Raw genomic sequence first — 24,515 nt, 5'->3', positions numbered from 1 at the left:
ACCAAATTTCATGTACTTTTTCTGCATGGTGCTAAAACAACTTCAACAACAATTTATCAGTATTTTCAGTTCCTATAGGACTCAACAAATCATGCCATCCTAATCTTATGATTTGCCTATTCCTATGTTTCTAAAATACTCCCTCCTGCAACACAATATAAGACTTTTTTTATACTGTATAGTGTTGAAAACATCTTATATTAAGATACAGAGAGAGTACTATGAACCAAATGGGCGCTTAGGATGTCGCTTGTGACAAAGCAGCGCCACAGCACGCTCTGCACTCTCTCATGCGGAACGAACACAAAAAAAATAGTATGTTGTGTTAATTTCCTGTAGCACATTGAAGCCAGGCAGAGGCATAAATTGTGTAATTAATGAACAACAACACGTTTGGAAAATTCTATGTACCACTTCTTACAATAGTCATAATACCAGCCAGCAGAGAGGTGCCGCACATGCCCTGACAAGGGCAGAGAAATGACAACAAAGCATTCATCAGACTATTCCAGTCAAATGCCACATGAATCTTCTCATTAAGTTCTAAGCAATCCCGCAGATAATAGGGGTAAATTAAATACTAACGACAACAATGATAGTAAGGTGTGACATAAATCAATGCTGCACGATCAAGTTCTAATAGATAAGAAAAAGGGTAGTACAGAAGTTCTGATGAATATCTCATCCTGAAGAAATTGAAACCAGAGAGACAGAGGGCCGATAAGCATGAGACTAGGCCGCATCGTCGTCGTAGGCAGGGCTCGAGGATGACGCACTCGGCCTCCTGAACATCCTTCTAGGTCTTACTGCCCTTCTTGGACATGTAGTAGATGCTCATGAAGGTGGCCACGACGCCGTACTTCTGCCATCAGTGCTCATGCGATGGTCAAACGTTTTCCAGAAGTCCTTCCCGTATGCTTGCAATATAACCTGTTATTGTGACATAAACATATAAACTAAGGGAAGTGTATTTCAGATGTTCTTCTGTAAAATGCGCTCAATTGCTATGTGCTACTATATTTACCTGGTTGTCGCCAGAAATCACACAAGTTTCAGCAGGTTCTACAACCATGGCCTGATAATGACAGGACAAGACAAACTTTATAAGAAACTGAATTTTACTAGAAAATATATGAACACCACTGTTAAAACAGTTTCATGTTATGGAATGTTAGGCCAGGTGCTAGGGAATATAAATCATGGATATATCGATATCAACCTTCTTAAAAAAAGGAACCTAATACTTGCCTGACGTGTGGTACGAGCACATGGCAATTCCGAACGTTTTTTATGGCAAGCTTAGTGACGCAAGGATGAAAACTTTCGTGCTCCAGTTTATTTTTGACATAAACTTGCCGTGTGTCACTGAAATTTGCCATCCTTGCGTGACTGGAATTGCCATCAAAGAACGTTAGGGCTGGAGTGCCACGCACTTGATGTGTGGCACTTATTATTTGGAAAAAAAAGTATGGTACTACAACAGAACACTAAACATTTGTAACATAGGACAGAAGGATGATACTGCTATTTTTTACATCAATTAGTTAAATAGTATTGCATATAAGTTCTATCTGTCAAACATGTTTTTCGATTGAATGAGCTTCTCTGGCAAACATCTGACCACCATGTGTTAAGAAAAAAATTAAAGCACAAGATGCCACAAATAGAAGCAAACCACTTGCTATATGAAATGAATATATGATTGTTGGCTCTCATGGCGAAATAAAACTGATTAAATTGCCCAGTGGAACTAAATATCTGCACTTATATAGCAGTGAGGAGTTGCATTATCTTCTCATGAACGAACTAAGCAAAACATATTTGTCTAACAAAAGCCATCATAAACTACAGAAAACTTTAACCATTCCAATATATTTGGAAATAGTAAAGCAGAACTATTTAGTTCCAACATCTTTTTTTAGGAACCTCATGCGAGGGCAGGGGTTCCTACATTTCATTAAGAATAGAGATGATCCAGTTTATAAGGAAAACAGGATAAAAATCCTAACATTTCCCGGTTAATTGGGAAAAACAACAACGATATTCAGGAGTTGCATAATCTCATAGTCATAGGAACATGTATAAGTCATGAAGAAAGCAATAGCAACATACTAAACGGTCAAGTGCTAAGCTAACGGAATGGGTCAAGTCAATCACATCATTCTCTAATGATGTGATCCCGTTCATCAAATGACAACTCTTGTCTATGGCTAGGAAATTTAACCATCTTTGATTAACGAGCTAGTCAAGTAGAGGCACACTAGTGACACTCTGCTTGTCTATGTATTCACACATGTACTAAGTTTCCGGTTAATACAATTCTAGCATGAATAATAAACATTTATCATGATATAAGGAAATATAAACAACAACTTTATTATTGCCTCTAGGGCATATTTCCTTCAGTCTCCCACTTGCACTAGAGTCAATAATCTAATTCACATCGCCATGTGATTTAACACCAATAGTTCACATCTTTATGTGATTATCACCCATAGTTCACATCGCCATGTGACCAACACTCAAAAGGTTTACTAGAGTCAATAATCTAGTTCACATTGCAATGTGATTAACACCTAAGAGTAATAAGGTATGATCATGTTTTGCATGTGAGAGAAAATTTTAGTCTACGGGTCTGCAACATTCAGATCCGTATGTATTTTGCAAATTTCTATGTCTACAATACTCTGCACGGGGCTACTCTAGCTAATTGCTCCCACTTTCAATATGTATCTAGATCAAGACTTAGAGTCATCCAGATCGGTGTCAAAGCTTGCATCGACGTAACTGTTTACGACGAACTCTTTATTACCTCCATAATCGAGAAATATTTCCTTAGTCCTCTAAGGATAATTTTGACTAATGTCCAGTGATCTACTCCTATATCACTATTGTACTCCCTTGCCAAACTCTGGGCAGGGTATACAATAGGTCTGGTACATAGCATGGCATACTTTATAAAACCTATGGCTGAGGCATAGGGAATGACTTTCATTCTCTATCTATCTTCTGTTGTGGTCGGGCTTTGAGTCTTACTCAACTTCACACATTGCAACATAGGCAAGAACTCTTCTTTGACTGTTCCATTTTGAACTACTTCAAAAACTTGTCAAGGTATGTACTCATTGAAAAAACGTCTTTGAAAAACTTGATCTATCTCTGTAGATCTTGATGCTCAATATGTAAGCAGCTTCACCGAGGTCTTTCTTTGAAAAACTTCTTTCAAACACTCCTTTGTGCTTTCCAGAAAATTCTACATCATTTCTGATCGACAATATGTCATTCACATATACTTATCAGAAAGGCTGTAGTGCTCCCACTCACTTTCTTGTAAATACAGGCTTCTCCGCAAGTCTGTATAAAACTATATGCTTTGATCAACTTATCAAAGCGTATATTCCAACTCCGAGATGCTTGCACTAGTCCATAGATGGATCGCTAGAGCTTGCACATTTTTTAGCACCTTTAGGATTGACAAAACCTTCTGGTTGCATCCTATACAACTCTTCTTTAATAAATCCATTAAGGAATGCAGTTTTATTATCCATTTGCCAGATTTCATAAAATGCGGCAATTGCTAACATGATTCGGAGAGACTTAAGCATCGCTACAAGTGAGAAAATCTCATCGTAGTCAACACCTTGAACTTGTCGAAAACATTTCTACGACAATTCGAGCTTTGTAGATAGTAACACTACTATCAGTGTCCGTCTTCCTCTTGAAAATCCATTTTATTCTCTACGGCTTGCCGATCAACGGGCAAGTCAACCAAAGTCCACACTTTGTTCTCATACATCCACACTTTGTTCTCATACATGGATCTCATCTCAGATTTCGTGGCCTCAAGCCATTTCACGGAATCTAGGCTCATCATCGCTTCCTCATAGTTCGTAGGTTCGTCATGGTCAAGTAACATGACCTCCAGAACAGGATACCGTACCACTCTGGTGCGGATCTTACTCTGGTTGACCTACGAGGTTCAGTAGTATCTTGATCTGAAGTTTCATGATCACTATCATTAGCTTCCTCACTAATTGGCGTAGGCATCACTGGAACTAATTTCTGTGATGAACTACTTTTCAATTTGGGTGAAGGTACAATTACCTTATCAAGTTCTACTTTCGTCCCACTAACTTCTTTCGAGAGAAACTCCTTCTCTAGAAAGGATCCATTTTTAGCAACGAATATCTTGCCTTCGGATCTGTGATAGAAGGTGTACCCAACAGTTACTTTTGGGTATCCTATGAAGATGCACTTCTCCGATTTGGGTTTGAGCTTATCAGGATGAAACTTTTTCACATAAGCATCGCAACCCCAAACTTTAAGAAACGACAGCTTAGTTTTCATGCTAAACCACAGTTCATACGATGTCGTCTCAACGAATTTAGATGGTGCCCTTTTTAACGTGAATGCAGTTGTCTCTAGTGCATAACCCCAAAACAATAATGGTAAATCGGTAAGAGACATCATAGATCGTACCATATCTAATAAAGTACGGTTACGACGTTCGGACACACCCTTATGATGTGGTGTTCCAGGTGGCATGAGTTATGAAACTATTCCACATTGTTTCAAATGAAGACCAAACTCGTAACTCAAATATTCTCCTCCACGATCAGATTGTAGAAACTTTATTTTTCTTGTTACGATGATTTTCTACTTCACACTGAAATGCTTTGAACTTTTCAAATGTTTCAGACTTATGTTTCATTAAGTAGATATACCCATATCTGCTCAAATCATCTGTGAAGATCAGAAAATAACGATACCCTCCGCGAGCCTCAATACTCATTGGACCACATACATCGGTATGTATTATTTCCAATAAGTCAGCAGCTCGTTCCATTGTTCCGGAGAACGGAGTTTTAGTCATCTTGCCCATGAGGCACGGTTCGCAAGCACCAAGTGATTCATAATCAAGTGATTCCAAAAACCCATCAGCATGGAGTTTCTACATGTGCTTTATACCAATATGACCTAAACGGCAGTGCCACAAATAAGTTGCACTATCATTATTAACTTTGCATCTTTTGGCTTCGTTATTATGAATATGTGTATCACTATGATCGAGATCCAACAAACTATTTTCATCAAAGGTTTTATTCATGTAAACAGAACAACAATTATTCTCTGACTTAAATGAATAACCATATTGTAATAAACATGATCAAATCATATTCATGCTCAACGCAAACACTAAATAACATTTATTTAGGTTCAACACTAATCCCGAAAGTATAGTGAGTGTGCGATGATGATCATATCAATCTTGGAACCACTTCCAACACACATCGTCACTTCACCCTTAACTAGTCTCTATTCATTCTGCAACTCCCGTTTCGAGTTAGTACTCTTAGCAACTGAACCAGTATCAAATACCGAGGGGTTTCTATAAACACTAGTTAAGTACACATCAATAACATGTATATCAAATATACCTTTGTTCACTTATCCATCCTTCTTATCCGCCGAGTATCTAGGGTAGTTCCACTTCCAGTGACCATTTCTATTGCAGTAGAAGCACTCAGTCTCAGGCTTAGGTCTAGACTTGGGCTTCTTCACTTGAGCAACAACTTGCTTGTCGTTCTTCTTGAAGTTCCCCTTTTATTCCTTTTGCCCTTTTCTTGAAACTAGTGGTCTTGTTAACCATCAATATTTGATGCTCTTTCTTGATTTCTACCTTCTTCTATTTCAGCATCGCGAAGAGATAGGGAATTACTTTCGTCATCCCTTGCGTATTATAGTTCATCACGAAGTTCTAGTAACTTGGAGATAGTGACTAGAGAACTTTGTCAATTACTATCTTATCTGGAAGATTAACTCCCACTTGATTCAACAAATTGTAGTACCCAGACAATCTGAGTCCATGCTCACTGGTTGAGCTATTCTCCTCCATCTTGTAGGCAAAGTACTGTCAGAGCTCTCATACCTCTAGATACGGGCATAAGTATGAAAAACCAATTTCAACTCTTGGAACATATTATATGCTCCGTGGCGTTCAAAAACATTTTTGAAGTCCCGGTTCTAAGCCGTAAAGCATGGTGCACTAAACTATCAAGTAGTCATCATACCAAGCTTTTGTCAAAACGTTCATAACGTCTGCATCTGCTCCTGCAATAGGTCTGTCACCTAGCGGTGCATCAAAGACATAATTCTTCTGTGCAGCAATGAGGAAAATTCTCAGATCACGGACCAAGTCCGCATCATTGCTACTATCATCTTTCAACTTAGTATTCTTTAGGAACATATCAAAAATAAGACAGGGGAGCTATACACGAGCTATTGATCTACACCATAGATATGCAAATACTACCAGGACTAAGTTCATGATAAATTAAAGTTCAATTAATCATATTACTTAAGAACTCCCACTTAGATAGGCATCCCTCTAATCATCTAAGTGATCACGTGATCCATATCAACTAAACCATGTCCGATCACACGTGAGATGGAGTAGTTTTCAATGGTGAACATCACTATGTTGATCATATCTTCTATATGATTCACACTCGACCTTTCGGTCTCCAGTGTTCCGAGGCCATATCTGCATATGCTAGGCTCGTCAAGTTTAACCTGAGTATTCTGCGTGTGCAAAACTGGCTTGCACCCGTTCTATGTGAATGTAGAGCTTATCACACCCAATCATCACGTGATTTCTCGGCACGACGAACTGTCGCAACGGTGCATACTCAGGGAGAACACTTATACCTTGAAATTTAGTGAGAGATCATCTTATAATGCTACCGCCGAACTAAGCAAGATAAGATGCATAAAGGATAAACATCACATGCAATCAATATAAGTGATATGTTATGGCCATTATCATCTTGTGCCTTTGATCTCCATCTCCAAAGCACTGTCATGATCACCATCGTCACCGGCACGACACATTAATCTCCATCGTAGCATCGTTGTCCTCTCACTAACTATTGTTTCTACGACTATCGCTACCGCTTAGTGATAAAAAACAATTACAGGGCGATTGCATTGCATACAATAAAGCGACAACCATATGGCTCCTGCCAGTTGCCGATAACTCCATTACAAAACATGATCATCTCATACAATAAAATTTAGTATCATGTCTTGACCATATCACATCACAACATGCCCTGCAAAAACAAGTTAGACGTCCTCTACATTGTTGTTGCAAGTTTTACGTGGCTGCTACGGGCTGAGCAAGAACCGTTCTTACCTACGCATCAAAACCACAATGATTTTTCGTCAAGTGTGTTGTTTTAACCTTCAACAAGGACCGGGCGTAGCCACACACGATTCAACTAAAGTTGGAGAAACTGACACCCACCAGCCACCTGTGTGCGAAGCACGTCGGTAGAACGAGTCTCGCATAAGTGTACGCGTAATGTCGGTCCGGACCGCTTCATCCAACAATACCGCCGAATCAAAGTATGACATGCTGGTAAGCAGTATAAACCTGGCTCGGATGCCACTGTTTGGGGAACGCAGTAATTTCAAAAAAATTCCTACGCACACGCAAGATCTATGTGATGCATAGCAACGAGAGGGAGAGTGTTGTCTACGTACCCTCATAGACCGAAAGCGGAAGCTTCAAGTGACTCGATCCAACCGATCCTTGTACCGAAAGTACAGCACCTCCGCGATCTGCACACGTTCAGCTCGGTGACGTCCCTCGTACTCTTGATCCAGTTGAGGCCGAGGGAGTGTTTCGTCAGCACGGCGGCGTGGTGACGGTGATGATGAAGTTACCGGCGTAGGGCTTCGCCTAAGCACTACGACGATATGACCGAGGTGTGTAACTGTGGAGGGGGGACCGCACACGGCTAAAAGATCAACTTGTGTGTCTTTGGGGTGCCCCCTTCCCACGTATATAAAGGGGGTGGGAGGAGGAGAGGGCCGGCCAAAGGGGGGCGCGCCTCATGTGGGGAGTCCTACTAGGACTCCCTAGTCCTAGTAGGATTCCCCTCTCCTTTCCTTTTACGGAGGGGGGGAAAGGAAGGAGAGGAGGGGAAGAGGGAAAGGGGGGCTGCGCTCCCTCACCTTCCAATTCGGACTCCACTTGCGGGGGGTGCGCGCCCCTCCCTTGTGGGCTGTCCCCTCTACTCTCCCATGGCCCATAAGGCCCATGATTTCCCTCGGGGGGTTCCGGTAACCTCCCGGTACTCCGGAAAAATGCCCGAATCACTCGGAACCATTCCGATGTCCGAATGCAACCTTCCAATATATGAATCTTTACCTCTCGACCATTTCGAGACTCCTCGTCATGTCCATGATCTCATCCGGGACTCTGAACAAATTTCGCTACATCAAATCACATAACTCATAATATCAATCGTCATCGAACGTTAAGCGTGCGGACCCTACGGGTTCGAGAACTATGTAGACATGACCGAGACATGTGTCCGGTCAATAACCAATAGCGGAACCTGGATGCTCATATTGGCTCCCACATATTCCTCGAAGATCTTTATCGGCCAAACCGCATAACAACATACGTTGTTCCCTTTGTCATCGGTATGTTACTTGCCCGAGATTCGATCGCCGGTATCTCAATACCTAGTTCAATCTCGTTACCGGCAAGTCTCTTTACTCGTCACGTAATGTATCATGCCGTAACTAACTCATTAGTTATATTGCTTGCAAGGCTTATAGTGATGTGCATTACCGAGAGGGCCCAGAGATACCTCTCCGACAATCGGAGTGAAAAATCCTAATCTTGATCTATGCCAACTCAACAAACACCATCGGATACACCTGTAGAGCATCTTTATAATCACCCAGTTACGTTGTGACGTTTGATAGAACACGAAGTGTTCCTCCGGTATTCGGGAGTTGCATAATCTCATAGTCATAGGAACATGGTTTGAAGTGTTCTTTGGACCTAACCTGATATCATGGTGTGCAAGGAAACATGCCACTGTATCGAGGTCAAGCGCAGAGGCGGAGTACAAGGCTTTGGCAAATGCTATAGCTGAAATTATCTGGGTTCGTTCCATGCTAAAGGAACTTGGTATAAAACGCACTCAAACTCCGTGTTTGTGGTGTGACAACCTTGGAGCAACATACCTGTCTGCTAACCCAATCTTTCATGCTAGAACAAAACATATTGAAATAGATTTTCATTTTGTTAGAGAAAGAGTTGCTAACAAGCAGTTGGACATTCGCTTTATACATTTTACAGATCAAATTGCAAACGGGTTTACCAAGGCCCACATGATAGTTACAAACAAGTTGTAATCTCAACTTGACGAAGTTGTGATTAAGGGAGGATGTTAAACATGATGCGTGTGCACCAGGACCACCAGGACATGATACATGCGTGGAGATCAAGTATTCCAGGAGGCTTAGACAGGCAGGTTGTTAGAGTTTGTTTTGTTACTGCATGAAAGAGTTGCAGTAACAAAATAAACTGGAAAAGCGTTTTTTTACTCGTTGGTAATAACATATATCATTGTTTCCACCAGATAAAAAAAGGATCATGCCGGTGATCATCGAGCCCATGACGACAGTTGTCGTTGAGACTGCCACTGTCAGTAGTAGAGCTACATAAGCTTTTTCTTGTCTCTCAGTTTGGAGTGCAAATCGGCATTTTCTGGACAGGTTAATGACAAACGCTGAGGCTTTGAAGAAGCCTGAGAAGATGAGCTTTCCATATTGCATCAATAACTGTACCACAGCTTCATCATAAGCACATAAAAATTCCTAGACTTTTCTCATCTTGCTTTTACAGTGCAGTGCTAAAATGTTCGCTAATATGAACAAAAAGGCAAAAACACTCTAGCTAGTATCACTAATTGTATCTGCCCAGAAATTTTATGTTCCTTTTTAGTTCTTGGCTTGAACAGATATACCTTGCATTATACTGTAAACCGGTTGTACTGCCAGTAGTTAAATCTTGTTACTATGTTATTGCGTTGATGCATGCGCACGGTTGAACTGTGTCCCCATCGTGTTGAGTGGCCAGCCTTCATCAGTGAAAAGAAAAAAAGAAAAACATGCATTGGTTGCCTGAAACAGAGCAGAGCAGCTCCTACTCTGCTTTTGCTGTACCGGGGTTTCTGCATGCTCTGTTTCTTCCCTGGTCGAGCACTACAGTCCATAAAGAAAAAGAAAAAAAAGGGCGAAAACAACAACAGTGAGCCTGATCACTGCTTCCAGCTCGGGGTGTGTGTGTGCGTTTATATGGATGAGTGTATGCGCCTATATATGAGTGCTTGCGTCTTTACTGTATTAAAAAAAACTTGGGCGGTACACACTTTTACTATATACATTTTTTTCCAGAGTATTTTATACCACAGCTTCATCCTCCCATAAGAACTCCTTCATTTCAGTACATATATACTGTAGATGGCATAGGCTGACAGTTGTGTTGCAGATGAGCATGGTCCAATCTTTACAACATAATAGGTACAAGTTTTGCAGGTTCAAAAGTAGTACCTACTTAGGGCATCTCCAGCCGCGCCTCCAGGAAGGCCTCCCCAGGCGATTTTTTTGCGCCGGCGCCGAAAAAACAGCTCAGTCGCGTCCCCAGGAGCCCGATTTTCGCCGGCTTGGGCCGAAAACAGCGCCGGCGGACCCAGGCCGAACCCGGCGCGCTGGGGGGCGCCCGGGGGCGCCGGGGCGAGCTGTTTTGGCGCGAAAAAGACGCGGGCCAGCCGCGTCAGCGACTCGGCGCCTCGTCTTCCCCCAACGGCCTCGGTTCCCGCGGGGAATCAATGGCAAGGCTGCCGCCGGTCAGCCTTGCCATTGATTCCTCACGGGCGGCGCGTTCACGGGACGGCGCGCCGACGCCTCCACTCCCTCGCACGCGTACACACGGCGCGGCCCGGCTATAAAAGCCGGCGGCCTCCGCTCACCTGCGCCCACACCAGCCCCGCCCCTCGCCGCCGTCCAGCCCTTCCTCTCTCCCCGAGCGCCGCCGCCCAGCCCCTCCCTCTACCTCTTCCGAGCCCGCCCAGCCCAACCTTCGCCATGGCAGAGCGCTTCCCCGGAGATACGGCGGCGGCCAATGGCTTCGGCCGCCGTTCGCTGCGCAAACAGGAGTCGTGGCTCTTGTTCCAGGCGAACATCCCGGCGCCGCCGGACATGCGCGCCGGGCCGACGGGGTGGAGACTCAGCGCCGGGGGAGTGCCCATTCCCCCATTGCCCGACGCCGCGGCGGACCCGAGGTACTTCGCCGAGGAGGTCGACATCATGCGCGCGTCCCTCACCGACGCCGAGCTCTCCCTCCCCCAGTACGCCGCCGACAACCACGCGGCCTGGGCGGCGTATTTCGAGCGCCACCAACAGCAGCGCTTGGCGTCCACCAACGGCGCGCCGGTGGTCGGCAGCCGGCAGAACAGCGAGGGACGCTACCTCTGGTGGGGCGTCCCCGGCCGCACACTCGAGGGCGTGCTCACGTACCTCGAGGGCGGCAACGACTCGCCATTGGTGTACCCCCCGGCGAGGGTGGCCGCCCCGGCGCAGCACCCACGCGCCGGGCCATGGGCTCCAAGAAGGTTCGGCACATCCTCTTCTTCCTCCTCGTCGTCCCGTTCTTCTTCCCACTCCTCCGGCTCTCCGGCGCTGCTCGGCGTCAAGGCCGAGCCCGCGGCGGAGACGCCGCTCGGCCGGCGCAATCGCAGCGCCGGCATCGTCATCAACGAGGGCGGCCGGCGCGCCCCCTCGTCGGCTCCTCCGCGCTTCGTCAAGCCGAAGACGGAGCCGGGGCTGGCGCCGGTGAATACGGAGCCGGGTATGGCGCCGGTGAAGACGGAGCCGGGTCTGGCGCCGGTGAAGGCCGAGTTCGCTGACGACGACGACGCCGCCCTCGAATGGGCGCGCCAGGACTCCATTGCGATGGAGAAGGCGCGCCGCAAGAAGGAGAAGGAGCGCCAGCGCGCCGCCCTACGCCGCTTCGAGGAGCGCCGACGCGGCCGCGAGGAAGGCGGGGTCGTCGTCTTGTGCGACAGCGACGACGACGGCTACGCGCCGCCGCCTGTTCGCCATGGCGACGTCGGGCAGGGGTCCAGCAGGGGCGCCCGCGTCAAGGAGGAGAAGGCCGACGACGACGATGGCGGCGACGGCGGCGACGACTTCCCCCTTTCTTTTTTCTAGATTAGTTTAATGTAATGTTTCGACGAATTTCGCCGAAATTTGCCATGTTTGGCCGAAATTTAACTAGTTTTATCATAACTTCACCAAACTTTCTTTTTTTTTGTTTTTCAATACGCGCCTGGGGCGGCCTTGGGGGCCGACGGCTGGGGACCGACTCACCCCCAGAGCCATTTTTTGCGCCGGCTCACCCCCAGGCGGCACTTTTAGACGCCCCCTGGGGGGCCAACGGCCCCAGGGCCATTTTTTGCGCCGGCTCACCCCCAGGCGGCGCTTTTAGACGCCCCCTGGGGGGCCAACGGCTGGAGATGCCCTTAGCAGGCAAGGCTTGCATGTGGCTTTGTGTACTCGCCTACTAGCAGGTATAAACTTCTCTGAACTTGATTTGTACAGGAAAGGGCTTTCCCCTTACTGTTGCAATATACCAGTGCGATTAATTTGGACGTCATAACAGATACCTGGGAAAAAAAATACAAACATTCTTTAGAATTAGATAGATACAGGTTTCGATATCTACAATGAGCAACTAGATTATTCAGATCGATGCAGCTATATATGATAAATAACTCAAGTTAAGTTATAATTTCGAGAGTCGGACACATTTGGACTCCTGATTCTTCCACAGGAGTAGACGCAGGGCAGCAATAAATTAACTTCGATAGGTAACTTAGCTGAGCAATGCTCTCCAATGGCAGCATCTGAATCTTCTAATCATTCAGCATCATCCAGTGCCACATGCCACTAATTTCCCAGCTAGCTCGAGGGCTGAAGAACCAATGATACATGGTACTATTTTCAGGAATCAAAGGTAGTTTCTTCACTAAATGTTACTCCCTCCGTCCCATAATATAAAAACGTTTTTGACACTACACTAGTGTTAAAAACGCTTTTATATTACGTGTTGGATAAATAGGATAATGACGATAAATCTCCAAGGTATATCATATTTCAAAGTAAAGTAGCTAGGTGTTAATGTGAACATAATCTTTAGTTACTTTTTATAACTAACACGTAAGGGTATTACAAGCGGCATTCCCTCTGCTCTCACTGGACGGGTGGGAGAGGACCAATGTAAGATTTGCGTTGAAATATATTGCCCGCCTTTTTCCATCAATTCAGCCTTTTGAAGTAACTGGCTGGAGTATGAATTCAATACTTCGATGATGCAATACTAAGCCACCACGGTACGTATGGGAATTCTAGCATGGGTCGATCGCCAAACAATACTCAGACCAGGAAGCTGAAACTCCTACACACACTCCAGCCAAGCTACGTTTACTTCCAAAGACCCGAGCAAAATGGGTTTCAAATCCTAACCTAAAAAATGATTGATCCTTTGAAAAGATGGACTTCACGATCTTTGTTTGCGACTTCTTGAAGCTAACCTCAATCATGCATTCCCATGTTGAATTTATTTCTTGACCCCACAAAAGAGGTGGTGGTCACATGTTGTGTGGGAGAAATAAATGCGGTGGAAAAATAAGAGGTCGCTATTTGTTATGTTCACCTTTATTAATTGAGGCCGATGTGGAAATAAAACCAATCGACGACCACAGATGAGTTTCCACTACCTTATTGTAGGCAATTAAATGTCTAATACTCTCCATTCTGTTTTGTTGACCACACTGACCACGTGATAACTTGCTCTTCTTTCTATCCTATGATTTATACTTCCTCTTATCCGGTTTATAAGGCTTATCTCAAAATTTTAGATTTCTCGTTTTATAAGTTTCAATTTATTTGTTTCCCATCACATGTTCAGTTTTCAAGGTGCATTAAATCATTGCATGTGAGGATTAAGAGAAAGTTGACCAATGCATGTACTTTATTCATGCATGCATTCACTAGTAGAAAATAGGGCTTTGGTTCAGTCCTGGCCAGCCCATTAGTCCCGGTTCAGTTACGAACCGGGACCCATGAGGGGGTACGTCCCGGTTCTTGCGCCCAGGGGGCGGGCCGGGCCTCGTGGGGCATTTGTCCTGGTTCATCTGGACCCATTTGTCCCGGTTCCAGGCACGAACCGGGACCAATGGTCCTCGCTCCTGGCCCATAGCCATTGGTCCCAGTTCGTGGCTGGAACCGGGACAGTATACCCCATCGCTGCAGCAGAGCACTCCACACTGCTCTGTTTTTTCTGGCAGGCGAGGGGAGAGCTTTGTGGTGCTCTAGCTCACCTTCTATGCACATGAGGTGTTCGATGAAATGCCCGAGCGACACTAGTTAACCTCTCTCCTCTCGAAGCTTGACCTCCAAGCTCCATTTTCCCCGAGATTTGTCTAGGTTTAGTGGTCCGTCACGTCCCGTCCCCGTCTTCACCGCGGGGCTACTCTAAAGAAGATTATGAAGTGCGTAAACCATAATATTCACAATTTTATTTTATTACCATCATTTGTGTTGAGTTTCATTCATATATATATATTGACCCCCTTCTTCAAATTAGCTTTGGCAGCTGCGGGATGAACTCCTACCACAAGATCGCATAAAAGCAATTCAAGAGGAATTGGCGGGATTCTTTCTTAACCACGTCATAGATAAAGACGGAGAATACCATGTGGAACTTGACATCAGATGTTAGGGGGATTGTAAGAGATCTTATATTGTATATATGTAGCTAGTAGCGTCGGATAAATATACGAAAACTTGTTGTTCGACCAATCTCTCGGAGAAAGAGAGGTCAATCACTTCTCTTTGTATATGTTCATGACGATCTTGTGTACTTAATGGTCTCCTTCATTTGCTTACTAGCTAGCGTGTCGAGTCCTCTCTGTCCGTATAGTACGTAGCGTCGACCAAGCACGAAGATAAGAGAGGACACTTCTCTCTATTAGCTAGCTAACACAATATATGAAACCCCTAAAGTAACCCTCTAAAACCCCCAAAACCGCCGACCCCCCCCCCCCCCTTGAAAAAACAAAAATCTCAGCCCCTGAACTGCTGACGCGTGGATGCCTTTTAGTCCCGGTTGGTGCTACCAACCGGGACAAAAGGCCCTCCTGCCTGGAGCAAGCCGCAGCGGTCACGTGGAGCCCCATCTGTCCCGATTTGTATAAGAACCGGGACTAAAGGTACTGGGCTTTAGTACCGACCCTTTAGTCCCGGTTTAGAAACCGGGACAAATGGCCTTATGAACCGGGACAAATGGGCCTTTTTCTACTAGTGATTGCATATAATGCATTGGAAACATAATTTTGTGAAGAAAACGGGCACATTAATTGAGTGCTTTTGCAGGAGGTAGTAAGTAGCTAAATATAGACCAGGCCACATATATGCATGTGAGCACTAAAACATCTACTGTACTCAGTGGCGGAGCTAGGATTTGAAACCAGGGTGGTCCAAATTATTTTTTACAACAAATATGACATGTGAACTATATAACTATTTACTACATATAAATTGATCAATATGGCCTTACAAACATAATAGAATTCTGAATGAAGTCTCAGTTTTGCATAAAAAAAGAGGCAAAGTGTCTGCACTGGAATGTGTTCATCAGTTCATCTACATATGTACTTCACTGGAATGGATATCAATTAACAAGCCATCAATCAAAATTGGGAATGGGCAGTACGCTAGTACCTCAGATCGAAAAATAGCAGACTGCGAAAGTGCGGATTGGGCTGCTGGCGCTGGCTTGCAGGGGTACCAGCCACCGCCCGCCACACAGTGGGCATTGCCGGTTACTGGCTTGCCGCACATGGGCTGGGGCACAGCCACGCAGGACGGTGGGAGCCGCGGACGCGCGGAGGCTCTGTGCGTCGGGCGGGGCAGACGGAGAAGAAATCATCTCCTCGCTCCTAGGACGGTGAGGTAGGCGGGGACGACGTTCGACGAGGTCAGCGGTGGCGTGACGACAGAAGAATAGGAAACGAGGGAGCGAGCTATGTCTGGACGAGCAGTGGCCCGAACAGCTGCGTGCGTTTGTTTCTTCTTGGGCTAGCCAGATATGGGTCATATTGGGCTTTTATTTTTCTCTGGCCCATCTCTAATACCTAGAAGTACAGCCTGGTCCAAAATCCCAGGGTGGGCCGCGGCCCACCCTGTCCACCCTGTAGCTCCGCCCCTGACTGTACTATACTCAATACATTACCTTATGTCAAACAGACCTTCCAATAAATGTTGAATGCATAGGGTTTCTAGAATAGTATTGATTTCATAGTAATTAAAGGAGCTGGGTGTTATTGTGAACATGCTACTAATCTATCCCTAGTTACTTTTCTTTACTAGCACGTATTGGTATTACACGCGGCATTCCCTTTGCTCTCGCCGGACGGGTGGGAAAGGACTAATGTAAAATTTGTGTTGAAATATATCATCCCCTTCTCTTCAAAAGTTTGAACTTTTGGAGCAACAGGTTGGAGCATGAATTCAATAATATGGACATGCAATACTAAGCCATCACAGTCTTTATGGTACTTTTAGGCTGGGTCGGCTGCCAAACAATGCTCAGACTAGGAAGATAAAACTCCAAACACGCACTCCAGCCGAGCTGAACTTTCTTCTGAAGATCCATGCAAAATGTGTTTCAAACCCCGACCTAAAAATTATCGACCCTTTGATTTTTCTTTGTTACGTCTTCTTGAAGCAAACTCAATCATGCATTCCCATGTTGGATTTATTTCTTGACCCCACAGAAGAGGTGGTGGTCACATGTTATGTGGGAAAAATAAATGTGTGAACAAACAATTGGAAAAAGATGCATCGGGGAAGTCACTATTTGATCTGTTCACCTTTAATGGAGGCCCATGTGGAAATAAAACCAAACGACGACCCTAGAGGAGTTTCCTCTACCTTACTGTGGGCGATTAAATATCAAGTGCTCTTCATTCTGTATTGTAATTCGCACTGACTGTTGGATACCTGGCTCTTCTTTTTATCCTCTGATTTAAGTAGCTAAATATATAGACCAGGCCACATATATGCAGCGTGAGCACTAAAACATCTAACGTACCATATTCAACATTAACATATGTAAAACAGACCGTGAAACAAATAATTAGTGAATGCATATGGTTTCTAGAATAATAGTAGTATTAATTTGATAGTAAAGTAGCTAGGTGTTCGAAAATCCGCATCTGAGCCCGGGCTCAGATGCACCTGCTCAGAAAAAAATTCAAAACAAATACTAGAATTTTATTAAAAAATCGAATTTTTTTGTGTAGTAGATAATTTGATGCGTGACGTCCGCTCCAAATTTCAACTCATTTGGATGTCTCAGAAGCTCTCAGCAAAAAAGACAAATTGGGTCAAAACAGTTCGTGAACAATGAACTTTTTTACAGACCCCGATTTTGTCTTTTTTGTAGAGAGCTGCTCAACTGTCCAAACGAGTTGAAATTTGCAGCAAACCTCACGCATCAAATTATCTACCACAAAAAAATTTGGATTTTTTTTGAATTTTTTTCATCGGAGAGGGTGCAGCTCAGCCCGGGAGCCAAATTGGCCTTCTCCTAGGTGTTTTGGTGAACATGCTATTTATCTATCTTTAGTTAATGTTTTGAACTAACCTGTACTGACTATTGCACGTGGCATTTCCTTTGTGTTCGCCGGACAGGTGGGAGAGGATAAATGTAACAGTTGTGTTGAAATATATTGCTCGCCCCTTTCCATTATTTCGGACTTTTGGAGCAACTGTCTGGACTATGAATTCAATAATTTGGAGATGCAATAATAAGCCATTGCGGTCCCTATGGGACTTCTAGCCTTGGTTGATCTCCAAACAATGCTCAGACCAGGAAGCTGAAACTCCTACACGCACTCCAGCCAAGCTGTATTTTCTTTCAAAGATCCGAGCAAATTGTGTTTGAAATCTTGACCTAAAAAATGATAGAGCCTTTGAAAAAAAATCATGATCTTGTTTGCTACTTCTTGAAGCTTGTCACAATCATGCATTCCCATGTTGGATTTATTGCTTGACCCCGCAGAAGAGGTGGTGGTCACATGTTGTGTTGGAGTAAATGTGTGAACAAACAATTGCAAAAAGATTCATCGGGGAAGTCACTATTTGATCTGTTCATCTTTAATGGAGGCCCATGTGGAAATAAAACGAAACGACGACCCTAGATGAGTTTCCTCTACCTTACTGTGGGCGATTAAATATCAAGTACTCTTCATACTGTATTGTAATTCGCACTGACCGTTGGATAGCTGGCTCTTCTTTTTATCCTCTGATTTAAGTAGCTAAATATATAGACCAGGCCACATATATGCAGCGTGAGCACTAAAACATCTAACGTACCATATTCAACATTAACATATGTAAAACAGACCGTGAAACAAATAATTAGTGAATGTATATGGTTTCTAGAATAATAGTAGTATTAATTTGATAGTAAAGTAGCTAGGTGTTCGAAAATCCGCATCTGAGCCCGGGCTCAGATGCACCTGCTCAGAAAAAAATTCAAAACAAATACTAGATTTTTTAAAAAAAAATCCAATATTTTTGTGTAGTAGATAATTTGATGCGTGACGTCCGCTCCAAATTTCAAATCATTTGGATGTCTCAGAATCTCTCGGCAAAAAAGATAAATTGGGTCAAAACAGTTCGTGAACAATGAACTTTTTTACAGACCCCGATTTTGTCTTTTTGGCAGAGAGCTGCTCAAATGTCCAAACGAGTTGAAATTTGCAGCAAACCTCACGCATCAAATTATCTACCACACAAAAAATTGGAATTTTTTTTAATTTTTCTAGTATATGTTTTGATTTTTTTTCATCGGAGAGGGTGCAGCTGAGCCCGGGAGCCAAATTGGCCTTCTCCTAGGTGTTTTGGTGAACATGCTATTTATCTATCTTTAGTTAATGTTTTGAACTAACCTGTACTGACTATTGCACGTGGCATTTCCTTTGTGTTCGCCGGACAGGTGGGAGAGGATAAATGTAACAGTTGTGTTGAAATATATTGCTCGCCCCTTTCCATTATTTCGGACTTTTGGAGCAACCGGCTGGACTATGAATTCAATAATTTGGAGATGCAATAATAAGCCACTGCGGTCCCTATGGGACTTCTAGCCTTGGTTGATCTCCAAACAATGCTCAGACCAGGAAGCTAAAACTCCTACACGCACTCCAGCCAAGCTGCATTTTCTTTCGAAGATCCGAGCAAATTGTGTTTGAAATCTTGACCTAAAAAATGATAGAGCCTTTGAAAAAAAAATCATGATCTTGTTTGCTACTTCTTGAAGCTAGTCACAATCATGCATTCCCATGTTGGATTTATTGCTTGACCCCGCAGAAGAGGTGGTGGTCACATGTTGTGTTGGAGTAAATGTGTGAACAAACAATTGGAAAAAGATGCATCGGGGAAGTCACTATTTGATCTGTTCACCTTTAATGGAGGCCCATGTGGAAATAAAACGAAACGACGACCCTAGATGAGTTTCCTGTACCTTACTGTGGGCGATTAAATATCAAGTACTCTTCATACTGTATTGTAATTCGCACCGACCGTTGGATACCTGGCTCTTCTTTTTATCCTCTGATTTAAGTAGCTAAATATATAGACCAGACCACATATATGCAGCGTGAGCACTAAAACATCTGTCGTACCATATTCAACATTAACTTATGTAAAACAGACCGTGAAACAAATAATTAGTGAATGCATATGGTTTCTAGAATAGTAGTAGTATTAGTTTGATAGTAAAGTAGCTAGGTGTTCGAAAATCCGCATCTGAGCCCGGGCTCAGATGCACCCGCTCAGAAAAAAATTCAAAACAAATACTAGATTTTTTTTAAAAAAATCCAAATTTTTTGTGTAGTAGATAATTTGATGCGTGACGTCCGCTCCAAATTTCAACTCATTTGGATGTCTCAGAAGCTCTCAGCAAAAAAGACAAATTGGGTCAAAACAGTTCGTGAACAATGAACTTTTTTACAGACCCCGATTTTGTCTTTTTTGCAGAAAGCTGCTCAAATGTCCAAACGAGTTGAAATTTGCAGAAAACCTCACACGTCAAATTATCTACCACACAAAAACATTGGAATTTTTTGAATTTTTCTAGTATATGTTTTGATTTTTTTTTTCATCGGAGAGGGTGCAGCTGAGCCCGGGAGCCAAATTGGCCTTCTCCTAGGTGTTTTCGTGAACATGCTATTTATCTATCTTTAGTTAATGTTTTGAACTAACACGTACTGACTATTGCACGTGGCATTTCCTTTGTGTTCGCCGGACAGGTGGGAGAGGATAAATATAAGAGTTGTGTTGAAATATATTGCTCGCCCCTTTCCATTATTTTGGATTTTTGGAGCAACTGGCTGGACTATGAATTCAATAATTTGGAGATGCAATAATAAGCCACTGCGGTCCCTATGGGACTTCTAGCCTTGGTTGATCTCCAAACAATACTCAGACCAGGAAGCTGAAACTCCTACATGCACTCCAGCCAAGCTGCATTTTCTTTCGAAGATCCGAGCAAATTGTGTTTGAAACCTTGACCTAAAAAATGATAGAGCCTTTGAAAAAAAATCATGATCTTCTTTGATACTTCTTGAAGCTAGTCACAATCATGCATTCCCATGTTGGATTTATTGCTTGACCCCGCAGAAGAGGTGGTGGTCACATGTTGTGTTGGAGTAAATGCGTGAACAAACAATTGGAAAAAGATGCATCGGGGAAGTCACTATTTGATCTGTTCACCTTTAATGGAGGCCCATGTGGAAATAAAACCAAACGACGACCCTAGATGAGTTTCCTCTACCTTACTGTGGGCGATTAAATATCAAGTACTCTTCATTCTGTATTGTAATTCGCACTGACCGTTGGATACATGGCTCCTCTTTTTATACTCTGATTTAAGTAGCTAAATATATAGACCAGACCACATATATGCAGTGTGAGCACTAAAACATCTATCGTACCATATTCAACATTAACTTATGTAAAACAGACCGTGAAAAGCTAGGGTTCCTGCCTCTCGTCGGTGCCGCCGCAGGTCCGCCTCGTCTCCAGTGGCCCTAGGGCCATGGGGTGCGGTGGATCCTGGCAAGGGTTGGCGGGAGGGCTTCGTTTTTAGTTGTCTCTTTCAGTTTTGTTAGGGTTTGTGTTCTGCTCAGGAAGGCGAGACGGCGGCGGCTCCCTGAAGATGGAATAAAGGTCTCCCTGTCTAATACCCGTTCCGGCGATGCGTCTAGCATAGTTGGTTGGCCTGTGGAAGTGTGTCTCCGGCGGATCTATTTTTGGTGGATTTGCTCAGATCTCGTCGTTGTTCGTCTATGATCGTGTGCCTCCCGGTTGGATCGTATCGATCTACGTTATTCTTCATTGATGGCAGTTGTTGTTCTGGTGCGTTGGTCCTATGGGGGTACGACGACTTTCCGACTGTTTACTATAACAAGTTGTGCCCGACTCCGGAACGGGGCTTCGGCTCGCTTCAGTGCTCGTAGTCGTCGCTACGTGGTCTATAAATCCGGATGTAGTTTTTATTATTTATAGTGTTCGTTGTACAACTATAATTGAAGATGAGTAGATCGAAAGTTTTCTCGCAAAAACAAAGAAGCGGGTGTGGCAACGGTCTAGATGCCTGCAAAACCCCCCACTTATCTTTGATTTGTTGGAAAAAGCGAGTCCGGATCAACTTACGGACCTATGCACAACCACATTGGTTGGTAAAATACGTACAGACCGGATGTATGTGAATGATTTGAGGGTTGGCGTTGGATATTCGCTAAATAAATGAATCCAGAGCCCAGACCAGATCCCTCACACCTCTCTCGTGCTAGTGCCCGCTGCTCGCCGTCATTTCGCCGTGCACGCACCGCCGGCGCCCGATCTTCCCCCGTTTCCTTCTCCTCGCCTGGGCTACTCCGCGGCTAGCGATCCTCCACGGCAGATCCATCCGGCTAGGTACGGCCCCATCACCCCCTCCTGCCCCTGTCGTGCTTCGATCTCCTTGCATGACGCCGCCGCCGTCGGCGTCCATTTGCCTACGCCGGCACGAGGTCGATTTGCTACTGGTTTGGTGCAGTAACGCTGGGGCTTACCCCCGTGAATCCATTCTCTTCCAGGGTTCGATCCGACGGCGATTCAACTAGCATGACCATGGCGGGGATTCTTGTGAGTGCAGCGACGGGGGCCCTCAACTCCATCGTGGAGAAGCTGGGCACTCTGCTGGTAGACCAATACAAGCTGCACACGGGGGTGCGCGGCGAGATCAAATTTCTGACTGGGGAGCTCACAGCCATGAACGACTTTCTCCTGAAGATGTCTGAGGAGGAGGACCCTGACCAGCAAGATAAGGTATGGATGTCCAAGGTGCGAGAGCTCTCCTATGATATAGAGGACTCCATTGATGACTTCATGCAAGACGAAGACGACAAAGACGCTAAGCCAGATGGCATCATAAAAAAGATCAAGCACATTCTGGGAAAGGTGGGGAAGAGGAAGGCTCACCATCAGGTGTTCCAAGATCTAAGGAAACAAGTCACTGAGGTGGCCGAGAGGAATCAAAGGTACCAAACTCGTCACGCCTTATCCAAGGCCAGAAATTTGACTGTTGACCCTAGAGCTCTTGCTATCTTTGATCTTGCCTCGACGCTGGTCGGAATTGATGAACCCAAAGCTGAGCTAATCAAACTGTTGATTGACGGTGTGTCGATAAATCGGCAACCGAAGCTGGTCTCCATAGTAGGATCTGCAGGAATCGGCAAGACAACTCTTGCAAACCAAGTGTATCAAGACCTCAAAAGAAAATTCAAATATCGGGCCTTCTTATCCGTGTCGCGAAATCCAGACATGATGAATATCATGAGAATTATTCATAGTCAAGTTAGTGGTCTACATTTTGCTGACACTGAAGCAGGAAGCATACAACAAGTCATCATCAATATCACGACTTTCCTAGCAGAAAAAAGGTACAGTTTCTAACTTTCTATCATCAATTTAGGAGTACATGTTCTCCTCGAATATATATATATACATATACATATATATATATATATATAATTAGGGAAGATATTTAGATGTTTCACATGAAAAGTTTACCAGTAACTTGCTAAGAAAACAGTTCCATGTAATTTCTTTTCATATTTTCTCGTCCATTGTTACAAAAAGTAATGGTTAAATGTTTGTAGTGAAGACCATGACGATGTCAAGTGAAGTGGAATGGGGAAAATAGCAACAACGACCTATGCTATGAACATATGTTTTGTGATTTCTGTGTTTTTTCTTTTTCTTTTGATGTTGTAGAATCTTCAAGACATCTCTACTACCTCCATCGAGTATATGACATAACCTTGTGTAAGGAGTACATCGAGTAGCCCCTATTGCTAACACACCCTCAGAATTTTATATACGTGGGAAAGGTTCATTTTCCTCCCTTGGCTCGATTTTTTTTCCTAATTCTTTTGGCTCCCAACCTCCGGTGATGCCCTAAATCCTTTTTTAGTGTTATATGCTATGGCTAGTTTTGGGCAATGCTATTGATAATAGGTTCACTCGAAGGCTTCTACTGATGTCACCATCTTCTTCCTTCACCTTCTCCTTCTAGAACTCTCTTCCATCTTCACACCGGATCCTCGCGTCCTTTCGCCAGGGGCGAACTCTTGCGCCGCCAAAGACCCTCGCGCTGCTGCTTCCCCATCCGCAGCTGCCGCCGGCGTAGGCCGCGGTGGCGGCGGGCCCGGCGCCAAAGGAATCGGGATCTGGATGCGGCGGCTATCTCCTGGTGCGGATGGGGCGTGGCCGGGAGGGAGTTGCGCGCAGCGTCCAGGGCGGCGCCCCTGGTCATGCGGCGGACACACTACCCTCCATGACCCGTGGGATCTGAGGTCTCCAGCGATGGTGGGCATGGCGGCGGCCGCGGATCTGGATCCCACCCAGATTCGTTGTCAACTCTTAATGTGGATGGTCGGTGGCGCGATGAGGGCTCTAGTGAGGGGATGGAGGTTCTCCGCCGGAGAACCGGTGGCAGCATACGTCTTCATGGTGAAGCTCCGCGATGTTCCAGCCAGCCCCAAGATCGAAATGACGCGGCTTCCGGTGAAAACCATGCCTAGCAGTGGTCTTGACGGACAATGGCGGCGTCTCTGACGTCGTTTCCTTCTCGAGGCATCGTTGTTGCAGGTCACGTCAACTTGATCGGGATGGTCCAGGGAAAACCCTAGATCTGGGTCTACCGGATCAGACGATCACTAGTGCAGAACCGGGCAATAGCACCGGTTCGTAAGGCCCTTTAGTGTCGGTTTAGGAACCGGCACTAAAGTTTCGGCACTAAAGGCCCCCCCCCTTTAGTACCGGTTCATCACGAACCGGTGCTAAAGGGCAACCACGTGGCAGGAGCCAGCTCCGGGGGCCGGGAGCCCTTTAGTACCGGTTGGTAACACCAACCGGTACTAAAATGTTTGGGGGTTTTTTGGTTTTATGATTTCTTTTTCATTTAATTTTGTGTTTTCCATTTTAATTCTTTTTCGTTTGCTGGTATTTTACGGTACTACACATTGTACACGTTA

At 44.6% G+C, this 24,515-nt stretch overlaps 1 protein-coding gene across 1 annotated transcript; it reads left to right on the top strand.

The window, feature by feature from the left end:
- Positions 1-21,779: 21,779 nt before the first annotated feature.
- LOC125518057 (disease resistance protein RGA5-like) lies at positions 21,780-22,932 on the top strand. Its single transcript, XM_048683014.1, has 2 exons — positions 21,780-21,912; positions 22,074-22,932. Exon 2 carries the CDS (start codon positions 22,102-22,104, stop codon positions 22,930-22,932), a length of 831 nt encoding a protein of 276 aa, XP_048538971.1. The 5' UTR covers positions 21,780-21,912; positions 22,074-22,101.
- The last annotated feature ends 1,583 nt before the right edge of the window (positions 22,933-24,515 follow it).

Source organism: Triticum urartu, chromosome 7 (genome assembly GCF_003073215.2).
Source record: "Triticum urartu cultivar G1812 chromosome 7, Tu2.1, whole genome shotgun sequence".
Taxonomy (NCBI): domain Eukaryota; kingdom Viridiplantae; phylum Streptophyta; class Magnoliopsida; order Poales; family Poaceae; genus Triticum; species Triticum urartu.
Note: the sequence above shows the minus strand (reverse complement) of the source record. Positions and strands in the feature narration are given on the sequence as shown.

Bases quoted from the DNA above. Each gene is read 5' to 3' on its own strand.
- LOC125518057 (XM_048683014.1), top strand. From the start codon at position 22,102: ATGACCATGGCGGGGATTCTTGTGAGTGCAGCGACGGGGGCCCTCAAC.